The sequence below is a fragment of the Sus scrofa genome, chromosome 12, assembly GCF_000003025.6.
Source record: "Sus scrofa isolate TJ Tabasco breed Duroc chromosome 12, Sscrofa11.1, whole genome shotgun sequence".
Classification (NCBI taxonomy): domain Eukaryota; kingdom Metazoa; phylum Chordata; class Mammalia; order Artiodactyla; family Suidae; genus Sus; species Sus scrofa.
Genome location: NC_010454.4, coordinates 58,730,449 through 58,746,045, shown reverse-complemented (window position 1 = coordinate 58,746,045; position 15,597 = coordinate 58,730,449). Strand labels below are relative to the sequence as shown.

Here is a 15,597-nt window from a genome sequence, read left to right as displayed (position 1 = left end):
AGCAGGGGGCTGGGACCACAGAGCTCCACTGTCAAGCACGACTTCCTGACCTTACAGACTAAGACCAACTAAAACCAGTACAAAGCACACCATTTATCTTAGCCAGGTAGCCAGGTGTCAAAATGAAGTTGGAATCCACTGGGTTTTGGCCTACCGAATGCACGATGGCGTGAAAGGTTCCTAGTATTTAATAGACGCAAAGATATTATGATTAAAGCTTAATGCATCATTGATGTAACTAGGAAGTGAATTTACTATTAGAACATATGGTAGGGATGTTTTCTGTTAAATTATTTCAGGCCCTTTTTCTGGAATGCAAAGCCCAAACCAGGAAACTGTTAGATGGTTTTCAAAATGTTCCTGATATGGAACTTTTAAAAGGGCTCTGAGTGTAAGTGTTTTATAATGACAATAAAATGAAGGATTTAGGCAGAATCCGTGGGTTTGGGGATAAACGAAGAGCTCTTGCTTTATTTAATATAGATCTAGGGCTCTTATTACTTCTGTGGATTATGCTGCATAGAGTGTTTTGTTCCTTTTTTTAAGAACCTTACACTGTTGGCCCTGTTGCTCTGAGGAGATAGTATCTGATTACAGGTGCCATGTTTTCCTGGGTGGCTGTAATTTATTTCCTTTTCATGGAGGCTTCTTTGGGAAACAAATATTTGTTGGGCCAGACAGCATCCAGCATTCTGTGATGGACAGAGAGAAGGAAAAACTGTAGTTTTTGTTTCCAGGAAGCTCGTATTTATGGAGAAGTTGTGCATCATGTGAAAAGGTCCTGCTCGATTAAAAATGATTGGAAATTACAAATTGTGGTTTTGCCAAATAACCGGTACAGACATTGTTTGCGGGGGAGGTGTTTGGAAGAAGAAGCGAATGTTCAGATGGAAGGCTGGGAACAAAGCCTCAGGAGGTGGCCAGTGAGAGGCTGGGTCAGGTCTATAGAGAGACCGGTCTGGCTGGCAGGACCGTGTGTGTCCTGGGAAGGAATCTGGGAAAGCTGGTGGGAACCAGACTCTAGCCATGGTCAGTGGCCAGGGACCCCCTCCCCCGGCAGAGAGAGACCACCTAAAGGCCGTTTAGAAGGCTGATCTGATGGGTCCCTCTGTCCAATGCATTTTTATTTGCTGTGGTTTTAGTTGCTCAGGCTGCCGTCACACAGCACTGCAGATGGGGCGGCTGAAACAACAGAAATTTGTCCAGTGGGCTAATTTCTTCTGAGGCCTCTCCCCTTGGCTTGTGGACGGCCGCCTTCTCCCTGTGTCCTCCGTCCGTCTCCTTCCCATGCATGTCTATCTCCTAATCTCCTGTTTTTATAAAGACACCAGGCAGATTGGGTTAGGACCAACCCTCATCCCTCATTTTAACTTACTTACTTCTTTAAAGGCCCTACCTCCAAATGCAATCACATGCTGAGGTGCTGGGGGGTCTGGACTTCAATGTATGAATTTCTTTTGGCGGGAGGATAGAATTCAGCTGACAGTAGCTAACTACATTCAAGGCACTTTGGGGTGTACACACATCAGCTGACGCCTCCCGCTTACATCCTTGTGTAAGACGGGGCATTTAGGTAGATCATAACATGTACATAGAAAACCCTAAGTTCCATCAGGAAGGTGCAGAAAGAACCCTTTGGAGTTCAGATAACAGTTCCAGTCTGTTTAGCAGAAGGAGCCGTTCTTTCCAGTGGCGAGAGATGGGGGTGGCTCCGTGGGTTAGGGAGCCCTTGAGCAGGTTCCCTGGTGATAAGTACATTGAATATGTTCAGCAGGTTGTCGAAAGCTTGGAAGAGATTTAAGGGTTCCAGCCTTCACGGTGCTGCAGCTGTGTGGTCACAGGGGGTCTCTGCGGGGAGGAAGGAAGTAGCACAAAAGTGGTGGAAGGCAGCACCTGTATCAGAGTGAGGAGGAGAAGGAGTTAGAGAGAAAATCAGGGATCAGGACAGCAGTTGGCCAGAGAAATAAGCAAGACCCAGGTTTCAAGGCAAGGGAGACCCTGGAGAGGCCTCGTTGTTAACTCTAAGTTTCATGAGAGCAACTCGGGCCAGAGAGGACAACGGGGGCTGCCATGAGGTTAGGTGGTGGGACAAGGAGAGGATGGGCAAGACTGTTGCTGAATACATTTGGCAGTGAACTAGAGGAGGGGCTGGGAAGATGCCAGCTGGAGAGGTCCTGGGTGGGACTGGGTGAGAGCGTGGTGAGAAAGGCATGAGGTTTCAGAATTTGGGTGGTAGCTGGGAGCATCTCCAGGCCACAGGAAGGGGCTGAGGAAGAGGAGAGTCATGGGCAATGTGGAGACATGGGGGTGCAGAGGTCAAGGTCACAGGAGAAGGAGAAGGAAGGGCTTTCAGAATCCTGAATTGGGGGGGGGGGGCTCACCTGTCAGAGGAGGAGGAACCTGGGAGGGAGCCAGGTGAATGCAACCGGGAGACCCTCTTTAAGGAAAACAAACATAAAATGGAGATTACCAAGTTGACACTGCTCCCACCTTGCAAGGGAGACGCCCCAAAGCTTGAACCTAAGGCAAATCCTGCACAAGCAGGGAAGTGTCTCCCTGAGGCTAGTGAGAAGAGTCGGCGGGAAGAGGCAGGGACCCACGATGTGGGAGGAGGTGGGCCCTCGCGGTGCCTGGCCTCCGTTTTCTCATAGTTAACGTGCAGACGTGGACCGGTGGTCTCGGCGGAAAGCAGAGCTGGGGTCTGCAGTGTCGGCCCGTTTCCGCGGTGAACAGGCTCACACTCTGAGTCCGGAGGAGCTGCTCCCCGGGGGTGCGGGCAGGCGTGGGGATGGGGCTGGCAGGAGGGGGCCCTCAGAGAACCGCCCCCCAGTCCGGAGGGGGCGGCCGGGCCACAGCTGCGCGGGGCTGGGGGCAGGGCGCGGCTCTAGAGCCTCGGGCGTGTGCTTCCTGTGCAGACCCTGCAGGAGATCTTCCAGACGGAGACGACCATCGACTCCATCAAGAAGGCCATCAGGGACAAGGCGGCCTTCCTGAAGGTGGCGCAGACCAGGCTGGACGAGCGCACGCGGAGACCCAACATCGAGCTGTGCCGAGACATGGCTCAGCTGCGGTGAGGGGGCGGGCCGGGGGTGGGAGGACGGGGCGGCGGCCGGGTGTGTGTGTGTGTGTGTGTGTGTATGTGTGTGTGTGTGAGTCCGTGATTGGTGGGGGGCGGCAGAGGCAGCTCGGGCTTCTCTGGAAAAACCCCAGCCGGTCTTCGGCTCTGAGCTCCTTCCGCAGGTGCGTCTGCCCCGCCGGGCTGCGGAGGGGCGTGGCGATGGCCACCCTACTGGGGCCGCCTTTAGGGTGCCCGTGTGGGGTTCAGTGGGCCCTGAGCTCGGGAGGGGAAAAAGTTCTCAAGGTGGAAGGTGGTGATGGCTGCACAACGCTGTGAGTGAATTTAATGCCCTGAGCCGTCCGCTTAGGCCGAGCCGAGATGGTCACTCTTGTGTTCCCCGTTACAGAAGGAAGAGTTCGCGTTGTGGCTCAGCGGGTTGAGACCGTGTCTGTGAGGATGCAGGTTTGATCCCCGGCCTCACTTAGTGAGTTGAGGATTCAGTGTTGTGTAGGCCGCAGATGTGGCTTGGATCCGGGCTTGCTGTGACTGTAGTGTAGGCCAGGGGCTGCAGCTCCAATTCGACCCCTAGCCTGGGAACTTCCATATGCTGCGGGTGAGGCTGTAAAAATAATTAAAAAAAAAAAAAAAGAAGAAGAAGAAGAAGAAAGGAAATGACATCAACACTACACACAGGAACAGTGTTAGGCACTGAGCCTCACTCTGGGGGTCGAGGTGGCGTCCGGTTGTTTGGTACCTCCCTGGGGTCTCCAGGGTTCCAGATCCCCTGTCTCAGGAGCAGCAGAAGGGTCAACTGCTGTGTGCTTCTCTTGGGAAAAAGGTGCTTTCAGTACCAACTCCCCTGACGCGTCTGTTTGCTTTTGGGGCTTCAGTACCTGCTTCTGCCGATAAGAGCATCCTCTGGGGCCCCGAAACCCCGATGGCTCATTTTGGCTCGTTTCAGTGTGTTTTGTTCACGGTAGGCCTTGAAAACAGCTGGTCTTCACCAGCGTCTCCACCACTTCATCCGCTGGACACTGGGTGTATTTCATTCTTATTATTTTCACTTGGCAGCGTCCTTTGAGGACCGGCTTCTATGGAATGGGTCCCCCCCCCCCCCATTCTGGCTTCCTTTCCAGTGTCTCACTACCTGCCTGCCTGCCTCGTTCTGGATTTCATCACTGCTATTCTTAGGTCCTAAACCCTTCCTGCAGAAGCAAAGCAAATATATAGCTCTCGGAGGAAGGAAGGGGGGCAGCACTTGAACCAGTGCAGCGGGGAGATGCCACAGCCTCGTTTTCTACCTGGTCCCGCACAGAGTTCCCTTATATCCTAGGGGCGAAACGGCATCGAGCACCTATCTAGGGAGCACGCGGCGAGCTGAAGCTGCGGATTCCCCGGAAGGTCGGAAAGGGTGGTCTTGGCGAGGCCAGGAAGGAGGAAACGATGACACAGGTGGTGACAGGGGTCCCGACAGCCGCTCTGGCCGTGTCGCCATCTCATTCTGTGACCTCGAGTCATCTTCATTTGACAAATAAGGAAAGGGAGGCAGACTCGGGCTGAGTGACGGGCCCAGCTGGCAGCTGCTGGGGGAACGAGAGGCATCGCTGGAACGCTGGCCTCTCTCCCTGCCCAGCCCTCTTCAGCCAAACCGGCGATTTGCGTCCGCTGCCCCATCTCCCGCTCTGTGTGTCGTTGGCGTCCCCCTGCCATGCCCCTGAGCTCACCGGGCCTGCCCAGCCCTCCTGTGGGAGGAGCCAGCACAGCAGGTGTTGGCTCCTCATCTCTCTCTCCCAGAGGGTGAACCGGGGTCCCAGTGGAGACGCTCTTGCGAAACGCCCTGCGCAGACAGCGTGCGTGTTGTCCGTGGCAGATGCTCTAGGGGACATGCAAATGGCCATTACTTCCCGCAGTAGCTGCCTTTCTCCTAGTGGAGCTGTCACCCAGGCCACAGCCATAGAGGAGGGCACGCAGACCACGTGTTTCCCAAAGGGGGTTCCGCTGAACCCCTACGTCACACAGCTCATCTCTGAGGCTAAGCCACCCTCCACCCCAGAGGCAGCCGGGCTGCAGCGTCTGTCTATCACCGGGCGCTGGTAGTGAGAGCTCACCCCTCTGGCCAGCTAGATGAGCCATGACCTGTGGTTCTCAGCAAATATGATGAGGGGAAGCTGAGCTGAAGTTTCACTCTCGAGACATTTCTGCCGAGTCATCAGAAGTAGACATGGGAGGAACTAAATGGTTTCGACTGCCATCAGCCACCAACACAGGGTTGCTTTCCGGAGGGGTTGGATGTGACCTTGCCCTCAGGGACAGTGAGGCATTTCACGGCTGCTTCCGGAAGCTGAATGATGTTTTACTCTTGTTTCCCCTTCACAGCCGAGCACAACCGGCTTTTCCTCGACTTCCTGTCGCCTCTGCAGCGTGTCTCTTTCCTCCGCTCTTTTACCGACTTCGGGACAAAACCTACTTTTGTTTCCATAAAGATTTCGTGTTAAAATGTCATTGCCAAAAATGCAGCCCCAGAGAAACGGCCTCGGAAATTTAGGATTATTATGGAGGGGAGGGGATTATTTTTGCAACCGATCATTCTGAAAGCAGGCTTTTGGCCGAAAAATAAGGGCCATAAACTTGGGAGGGAGGGCAGAGCAAAGGTGCTGTTTTTATTTCGAGGCTTTTATTTTCATTTGAAGTTTTCAAACGGGCTCTTTCAAGCGTAATTCTAAACCGTCTTGGCATCCTTGGCAGCAGGTCAGACCTGGTTCTGCTTAACCTAATCTTGATATATATATATATTTTTTTTTAAAAACGACGGATGTTTTATTTGTGTTTGAATGCAGACCGTTTTTCAGTTCTGTAATTCCCCCCAAATGAGCTGTTTCAGCAGAACGGCCCTCTGCCATCTGCCAAGAGTAAGGAAACCGAGAGGGAACCGTGGCCTTGACAGATGAGGAAAAATGTCTTTGGACCGTGAGAGCTGAGGTCGGGGCGGTATCTTTGAGCTGCCTTCCTGCAGCCATGGGGAAACGAGGCTGTCCGCTGCCTGCCTCCTGAGTAGCTTGAATTTCTTTTGAAGAAACACTGATTTTCCTTTATTCTTTCTTCAAGTTTTATTGAAGTAGAGTTGATTCACAGTGCTGTGGTCATGTTTGCTGCACAACAGAAGGCTTCAGATACACTTACACTCACGACCACCCTTTTTCATGATCATGGACCCTTGGGTAGAGTCCCTGTGCTGGACAGCCGATCCCCCTGGCTGGTCATTCCACATACAATAGCGTGCGTAAGCCAATCCCAAACAAGGATGTGAACTACCTGCAAGCTAAGTGTGTTGAATTTCTTTAAAAAACATTGCTATTTTAATGTGCATTTTTTTCAGCTGATCCCCCGGGGTAAGCTTTCTCCTGGACTAACACTTGGCTGCGAGGGGTAAAGCCTCACATATCTGCCGGCTCCGTCCCTACCTTTGGGTTGAGGGTTCCTTCTGAAGCCAGTGGAAGCAGCTCAGGGAGGGATGGGGCTGGGGAGTGGGCTGGCGTGATTGTCAACCACTGGCCCTCGTAAGCCCCATCACCAGCCGTGTCCGACAGCCCGTCGGAAGATCTGTTTCTTTGCTAGTGATCTTTTATACTCTGGGATCTTCAAACCAGAAACGCCTTAAATCCAACTTGACCTAAACAACAGCCGCAAACTATGCTTTTAGATCAGTTCTCGGATGTTGTGTTTACTGATGCCAGACTAAAGGAGACTCTGGCGCTTACGTCTAATTCCTTTCCTCCCCAGTTGGAAGTAAGAAAACAGTATGGGTTCTAAGATGATAGGAGATGCATGGTGTGGATATATTTTCAAGGCTGGTTGTTGCTTTCATGAGCCTTTTGGGGGCCCATTGTGGTGCCCCCACACCCCAGCTGGCCGCAGTGGGCTCCCTCTAGCCTCTGCTTCCTCCTCACCGCCTGGGGTCTGCTTCTGGATCTTGGGAAACCCTGCGGACTTGGACTTCCAGGCCGCGCCTACCTCCATCACGACCTCCATCACCTAGGCCACGACGTTGGCCCCCATCCACCAGCATCTTCTGTGCACCTGCCAGCTGCAGGAGGGGCTGTGGATGTTGCTTTCCTGCACTTGATGGCCAGTGGAGCAGATGCAGCAAAGGGGCCACGACAGGCACCTGGAAGGCCGCAGAAGGGCTGGTGCTGTTGGAACCCACGACCTCGGGCAGGGAGCTCACCCCAGCCTCGAGGGAGGGACTTCCCTGAGAGGCGTCTGTGCAGCGGGGTTTTGAAGACGGCAGGGATCAGTGGGGTGAAGAGGCAGAAGCACATCCTGGGCTGAGGGGCGGCAAGGCGAAGGCCCTGGGGTCAGAGACAGAGGAGGAGGACCCCTGGAGAGCGGAGAGGGGGGACGCAGAGGCGCGGGGAGACAGGCATAACGGGGCCTCATGGTGCTGGGATGTGGGGGCTCGAGGAAGGTGCAAGGTCAGGGGTGATCCGAGGGCTTCCCGTTTCAGCATCCACAAGGATGACGTTACATGGCCTGAGATGGGCCAGGCAGGTGGCCCGGGGTGACCATCCTGGGTGAGCCCCGCACTGGCACACCCACCAGGGAGGGTGTGCCCAGAAGGCGGGTTGGCAGAGCAGGCCTGGTGTGATGTTGTGGTGTCCGTCAGCCGAGTCCCATCAGAAAACCTCTCTAAGGGTCAGAGAGTTCAAGACCCTAGAAAGCGGGTTTTGCCTTTTTGGAAACCATGTATTGTTTTCTTTCTGGCTTTAATGGTTGGATATGCTCATGATAGAAAAATAGAAAATGGAATAAAAAAATAGAAATCTTGGCGTTCCCGTTGTGGCGCAGTGGAAACGAATCTGACTAGGAACCATGAGGTTGTGGGTTCGATTCCTGGCTTCGTTCAGTGGGTTGAGGATCCGGCGTTGCCATAAGCTGTGATGTAGGTCGCAGACGCCGCTCAGATCCCACATTGTGGCTGTGGTGGAGGCCGGCAGCTGCAGCTCCGATTCGACCCCTAGCCTGGGAACCGTCATATTCCGAGGGTGTGGCCTTAAAAAGCAAAAAAAAAAAAAAAAAAAAAAAAAAAGAAAAGAAAAGAAATCTTCCTCAGTTCTCCCTGCGGTGGAGGGGTAACCAGTGTTGCCACCAGGCCCGTTAGCAGAATCGGCATCTTGCTGTGGGGTTTTATTTCCTGAGGCTTTCAAGCAACACTGCATTCTGACTTTCTTTCCCCGAGGCAAGAGCAAATTCCTTTTTACAAGTATTGCCTGCATGATGCGCCTTTATCCATTGTCATCAGGCATGAGCGAGGCTTCCTCTTGTTCTCTCATGATACTCAATACAAGACAACAGAGTGAAGAAATGGTTCCTTTATCCTTTGGTGGCAGATGTTTCACTTGGTTTAAATTCACTGGTAGGAGAGAGAGACTCTGGTTTTAAAACAAATCCAAACAGTGCAAATCTCTGTACAAAATGCGAGCTCTCTTTTCTGCCCCTGCCTCGCTCTCCAGCCCCCGCCCCCAACCTTCACCAGCAACTGTTGAATTATTCGGAGAATCTCCTTAAATACATAGAGAGTTTATCCTTTCTTTACAAAAAGCAGAGGTCAGAGGGTTTTGAGTACAAAAACTGCTGCTTGGGACCATTTTAAATTCACATTCTGTGAGAGCCCACTTTGGGCCTGGCACTATATTGGCTCCTGTGATGGAGTTGCCAGATTTTGCAAATTAACAGCTAGTTAAATTTGAATTTCAGATAAACACCAATTAAATTTTTTTTAGGATATAATCATATCCCAAATATTGCAAGGCATAGTTATATGAAAAATGCTTATGCTACATAGAAATACTTACAGTGAATCTTATTCACCCTTAGAAAGAAAGGACATTTGACACATGCTAACACACGGATGGAACCTTGAGGCCGTTATGCTGAGTGAAATAAGCCAGACCCAAAGGGACAAATACCACAGTTCTCTTTGTATGAGGTCCCTGGAGTGGTCAGATTCATTGAGCCAGAAAGAAGAATGATGGTTGCCAGGGGATGGGGGTTAATGCTGAATGGGAGCAGAGGTTCCATTTTGCAAGATCGGAGTTCCTGTCGTGGCTCAGCGGTTAATGAACCTGACTAGCATCCATGAGGACGTAGGATTGATCCCTGGCCTCGCTCAGTGGGTTAAGGATCTGGCGTTGCCGTGAGCTATGGCATAGGACACAGATGTGACTTGGATCCCGTGTGGCTGTGGCTGTGGCGTAGCTGGTGGCTAAGCTCTGATTTCACCCCTAGCCCGGGAACCTCCGTATGCCGAGGGTGCAGCCCTAAAAAGCAAAATAATAATGATAATAATTCCCTAACCATTTTGCAAGATGCAGAGGATTCTGCGGGTGGATGGCAGTGATGATTGCACAAAAAATGTGCATGCACTTAATGCCACCGAACTGCGCTCTTCACGATGGTTAAGATAGTAAGTGTCTGGTGTATTTTACCACAAGGAAAAAAATACTTGTACTCAAAGAAAAGACATTTTTATCTGAAATTCCGATTTCACTGAGATCCCTGTGGGGATTACAAGCAGAAATGAGAGGATCTCCCCTGAAGGGCCCAGCGCTGAGCCCAGCTTCCTGGGTCTCTGTGCTCTGCTCTCAGGGAGCTGAGCAGGTGGGGCAGGAACAGACCCCAGGCCGATATTACGCTGCCGAGACTCCTAATTTCCTTCTTAGCTTCCTGGACAACCCTGCACGATGCGTAAGCACATGTGGGCCGTGAGTCTGTGGAGAAGGCAGTTCATCAGTTCCCCCGGCTCAGCTTCCCCGTCAGTAAAACAAGGAAGCTGGGCTGGGTGACCTCTCCAGGTGCGTTTCCAGGTGCAAAGCTCGTGAAGCTACAGAATGGCCTTGGTATGATGATTCTAACATGGTCCGAGTATTTTTCTCTGATTGTGAAATCCTCTTCTGTCTTGAGGGCCATCTATGTCCCGGGGCATTCCTTGTCACTGTTCCCTTTGTATTACTGTACATTTTGGGTAATTTCAGGCATCCCCAGTCTGCTGATAAATGAATCCCAAAATAAAGAAAATTTTAGCTTTGAATCACTGGTCAAAATTTGGTGAATTTGGAGTTGGCGTTTTTAACTGACTATATATATATCTAGAATTATATATATGTACATATATAAAGTAAGGTAGTCAATAAATAAGTTATTATTGTCATTATTATTGTCTTTTTATAAACTGTTTCCTATTCTTTCCCTTGATTAACCACGTGGTCATACTTGTTGGATGTTTTTGGCCAAATCAGAGGGTAAAGGAGTCCTTGCTTATTTCCTCTTTGGGAAGAGAGTTTCAAAATATAAACACAAGAGAAGGGATTACAAAAAAGAGACAGATTTAGTTTACTAAAAATTGAAATCTTATGAATAAAAAATATCATAAACAAAATTAAAAGTTAAAAAGTGAATTAGGAAAAACATATGCCACGAGCTTAACCAAAATATTTAACATGGCTAATACTTAAAGAGCTCTTTGCCAAAATTTGAAATACTTAGTAACAGCCCAGGAGAAAAATAAGCAAAAGATGGCAAGAATCAATTCATGGAAGAAATGCAAAATGCCCAATAGACATTTAGGAGAGGTTCACTAATAGTCAAGTGAAAATGAAAGCAATATTGATTAAAATAATCTGAGAAGGAAATGCTAGATTTTTCTCACAAAAATGATGCCTTAAACCCAGTCTCTGTTCATGGGACACGTGTCACATTTTTCATCACCAACGCAATCAGAACTGCGGCTTGTGTCGTGGTTTATGTAGCTGATTTCATGCAATATTTTCATGTTCTATTAGGTTTTTGACATTTCAAGTTTTACTCTGGAACTTGGGCGCATTGCTGGGGGGAGGGGCATTCTGATTGCAGTCGTGTCCGATTAACTAACCGTTCCATCCCCAAGACTGGTGACAGGGTGAGCTGAATTCTAGCCACTGAATAAGGCTGGGTGTCCCCCTCTCCCAAACAATTTTCGGTGGTAGAGTGGATGTGTGAAAATCAAGCTGCTTCAATTTTCTCCAACTTTCCTATATATTAACTGTTTAAAAGTTTCCCCTCTTTCTAAAATACAGTGTTTGGTGTAGGTGTGTGTATGTGCAATGTGTCTAGGAAAACTCAGTGTGGGTGCCTTTTAGATCCTGGACGCAGGAACAGGAGCCCCCGTGGCGGGAGAGAACCACGCACGGGCGCCGCTTCCTTTGCGACTCTGCAGCGTGAAGTAGTTCTCAGGGTGGTGTGACCAGTGGGAATCCAGGACCAGCCTCGGCCGGGGGGAGCCGATAACCAGGGTGCCCTCTGCTAACCTGCCCCCTGCCTCTTCCCCACGCAGCCTGGTTAACGAGGTATATGAGGTGGACGACACCATCCAGACCCTGCAGCAGCGCCTGAGGGACGCGGAGGACACCCTGCAGTCGCTGGTCCACACCAAGGCCACCCTGGAGCACGACCTGGCGGTCAAAGCCAACTCGCTCTACATCGACCAGGAGAAGTGCATGACCATGCGCAAGAGCTTCCCCAGCACCATGCGGCTGGTGGGCTTCTGCTAGGGCGCCGGCGGAGCGCAGGTGATGCTGCGGGGCAGGGCGGAACCAGGGCGCATGCGCACGCCTCCCGGAAGGCTGAGGGATGGATTCACGCAGGTATTAAAGGATCGTCTTCGCAGACTTGCGCTGGGGTCCTGTCTTGGAAAACCTTTGTTGACTCCCAAACCTCCATTCTCGACGATTTACTAGGCTTCTGGGCTAAAGCGATACAATCGCTATAACAGACAAGGTAAACAAGCTTACCTGTATTCTTGTTATTCTCTGTGTAACATGAGTGGGCTGGAAAGCAGAGAGGTCTGCTCTCTGAGGTGGGGGCGGTGGGTGAATTTTGAGCTCTGCCTCCAAGGAAAACGAGGACAGAGGGGCAAGGCTTTTCTGGGAAGGTGGCAGTCGGAGAAGTCTGAGCAAAAACGAACGTGGAAAAGTAGCGCATTTGGACAATAGTAGGTAGACTGGTTTGGCTGTGATTCATAGCGCAGGGTGTGTATGAAGAAATAGGATGAACGCCTGGAAATGGGGGGTGGGCTTCAGCCCCAGGTTCAGGAGTTGGGGGAGTGAGGGACTGCGCTGCGCAGGGACACGGTGTTGTGAAGGCAGTGGCCGAGCGAGGAAAGTTTGAGTTGGAGACGTGGCTGCACAGACGGAGCAAAGAAATGCAAAGTGTTACAACTGAGCAACATGCCAGCTTCACCTGTGAGTGATGGGGGTCCAGACTGACAAAAAGGCCTGGACACTGGTGGCCCAGAAAAATAGGACATCCCCTACATTCTGTTTAGTCTCAGGGGTGAGTGGTATTTTTAAAATGACTTTTTTGTTATTAAAATGAAAAACGTTTGCATAGTATGTGTTTTGGAAAACAGAGAAAACACACCCGCACAGTAATATTGAAAATCACTCATCATCACAACACCCAGAATTAATCACTGAAGTTTGACAGCTTTTTATGGTATATGCTTTCAATCCTTTTTCCATGACTATGTATGTATATATAAAGTATATTTACACATGTGGGTAGCATACAATGTTTTTATTTACGAATATGTGTAATATGTAATGGATTTATTTATTTATTTATTTTTGGCTTTTAAAAAAAGGCCACACCTGTGGCATCTGGAGGTTCCCAGGCTGGGGGTCGAATTGGAGCTACAGCTGCGGGCCTACGCCACAGCCACGCAACTCGGGATCCACGCTGTGTCTGCAACCTACACCACAGCTCATGGCAACACCAGATCCTTAACCCACTGAGCAAGCCCAGGCAGGGATGGAACCTGTAACCTCCTGGTTCCTAATCAGATTCGTTTCCACTGCACCACGGCAGGAACCCCTATAATGCTATTTAAACACATAATTAGTGATGTATTTGGGACCACACTGCTGATTTGTAATCTCCTTTTTCCTATTCGCATGTTATAAGTGGGTCTCCATCTCATTAGCTATTAGCACACAGCATAATTTATTATTATTTATTTATTTATTTATCTTTTTTTTGTTTTTTTTAAGGGCTGCACCTGGGGCATATGGAAGTTCCTAGGCTAGGGGTCAAATTTGAGCTGCAGCTGCCGGCCTACGCCACAGCAACACGGGATCCGAGTTGTGGCCAAGCTATGACCTAGGTCACAGGTGCGGCTTGGATCTGGTGTTGCCATGACTGTGGTATAGGCCTCAGCTGTAGCTCCGATTCCACCCCTAGTCTAGAACTTCCATGTGCTGCAAGTGTGGCTGTAAAAAGACAAATAAATAAATAAGCATCAAGGTTATATTGTGCAGCACAGGGAAATATAGCCATTATGTTGTGATAACATTACACAGAGTCTAACCTATGAAAATTTAATCACTATGTTATGAACTTGAAAGGAACATAGGTAGAAAATCAGCTAATACTTTGAGACGAAAGAGAAACTACAGACAAGCAAGCGAGGGAAATAAAAATCTTCCATACTCCTTGGAGTTCCCGTCGTGGCTCAGGGGTTGGCGAGTCCGACTGGGAACCATGAGGTTGTGGGCTCGATCCCTGGCCTTGCTCAGTAGGTTAAGGATCCGGCGTTGCCGTGAGCTGTGGTGTGGGTCCCAGGCACGGCTCGGATCCCACGTTGCTGTGGCTCTGGCGTAGGCCAGCGGCTGCGGCTGCAATTCAACCCCTAGCCTGGGAACCTCCATATGCTGCAGGAGCAGCCCAAGAAATGGCAAAAAACAAAAAAAAAAAAAAAAAAAAATCTCTATACTGTTAAACTAACCAGATGCTTTGATGTACATCTATTTTATTTCTGTGTTATGTGCATATTTTCCTTTGAAAAATGGCATCTTGAATAAAGTAGCTCTTATAAAGATACTTATTATGTGGGAGACACGGTTCTCAGTGTCATGCTCCCCTCACTCATTTATGCTTTTTCCAGTTGATAATGTGTACGCTTTCTATGTCATTAAGTCTCTTTTCACCATTGCACTGTAATGACTTTTTAATAGTCCCTTTGCTCGAGGTTCTAGAACATTCTATGACCAGTTCCCCATTATTGGATATTTTTATTGTGCCTGGCTCCTCTGTATCACAGTGTAGCCGTGATTTGACAACTGTTAGCCGAAGGTTTGCAGACATCTTTAATATCTTCCTTAAGGCAAGTTCCTAGATACGGAATCCTTACATGAGATGTTAAGCTCATGTTGAAAGAAGGCTTTTCCTGGTCTATTGTCAAATGGCCCTTGTGAAAGTGTACGGTATTTGCACGCCCAGCAGCCTAGGAGAGGGCCTTTCTGCATCTTGATGACCCTGTGTTCTCTTTCTTTACCCAACAGTGGTCCTGTTGCGTTCACATGTCACCTGCAGAAAGTCTCGATGTGGAGCACTGTCCACTGGGTCCTTGAATTTCTCTGTCACTCGCTTATCCTTGTTCGTGGCCTGTTTCCCCTCCAGTATTTATCTTTTATTCGTTTTTGAGAGTTTGCTGCATACCAATTACATGATGCTTCATTCTCTGAACTGAATGTATCTTCTTTATATGCCACTTGCCTTTACATTTTGCTCATGGTGTTTTTGGTGGGTTTTTTTTTTTTTTTTTTTTTTTTTTTTTTTTTGCTTATGGTTTTTAATGTACCAAGGGTGACATGTGTAAGTGTTTCCTTTATGATTTATTTCTTTAGAATTACACCAGGAGATTATTTGCTTCTAATTTCTTCTAATTCCTTTCCTGGCTTCTTAAGTGCAACTTGGTATGATGTAGAGAGCAGGCTAGCTTTGAATGCTTTGAACTAGAAACTCTGAAATGGGAAGCTAGGTTTATCGGAGGGAAGTGTCTCTTTTCTCTGCTCCTTCCCACTACTTGCACCTTGCCCGCCTTCCTCCCTGTCTTGTTAGCACCTTTTCCTGCTTGACTCTGTCCTAACCACTGTTAACCCCAAATCCATTTGTCTCTCTCTCTCTTGTTTCTTAGAGCTTTTTTTTTTTTTTTTTTTTTTTCTGCAGACCTTGGCTCGTCAACTTCACAGAACATCTCAAAATGCTGGTAGAGTTGACATCAACATGATAAGCTTGTACTTGGGTTATTTCTGTGGTCTCAGTATATCATTTTAGAAATCAAATTGTAGGTTTCATCATTCTCCCTTGGCTTCTAATGGAAACAAAGATATATAGGTGCCGCTAAAACACTTAGCAATTAGAGCAATCAGTGGTGGTTGTCATCATTTTTAGACAATAGTGAAAGAATAAACACCAGTTCCACGAATGTCGTATTTGTTATATGTTTCAGGGAAGCTCTTGCTGACTTTTTCCGTGAACTACAGTTCTGTCGTACTTTTTTTGAGGAATGTGAGTGTGGAGTCCTTTTGCTTAAACATATATTCCCAGCACTGCAAGAATGTGAGAGGAAGAAAACAGTTCAGACAGAGGAAAAGGCTAGTTTTCTTGTTATTTTGGTAAACTGTGGGCAAGGCCAAATTCCACAAATAAACATTTGGCTTCTGGTC

At 49.0% G+C, this 15,597-nt stretch overlaps 2 protein-coding genes across 2 annotated transcripts in view; both read left to right on the top strand.

Annotated features, from left to right (window-relative positions):
• The window catches only part of TEKT3 (tektin 3), a 39,112-nt gene extending 27,355 nt beyond the window's left edge, over nt 1-11,757 (top strand). Inside the window, exons 7-8 of the mRNA XM_021067893.1 lie at nt 2,916-3,070; nt 11,427-11,757. Coding sequence (XP_020923552.1) covers nt 2,916-3,070; nt 11,427-11,643 — 372 coding nt within the window. The 3' untranslated portion in view covers nt 11,644-11,757. The remainder of the gene's footprint in view (nt 1-2,915; nt 3,071-11,426) is intronic.
• Nucleotides 11,851-15,597, top strand: part of PMP22 (peripheral myelin protein 22) — a 54,423-nt gene continuing 50,676 nt past the window's right edge. Inside the window, exon 1 of the mRNA XM_021067896.1 lies at nt 11,851-11,869. The gene's annotated coding sequence lies outside the window, so the exon portion shown is untranslated. The remainder of the gene's footprint in view (nt 11,870-15,597) is intronic.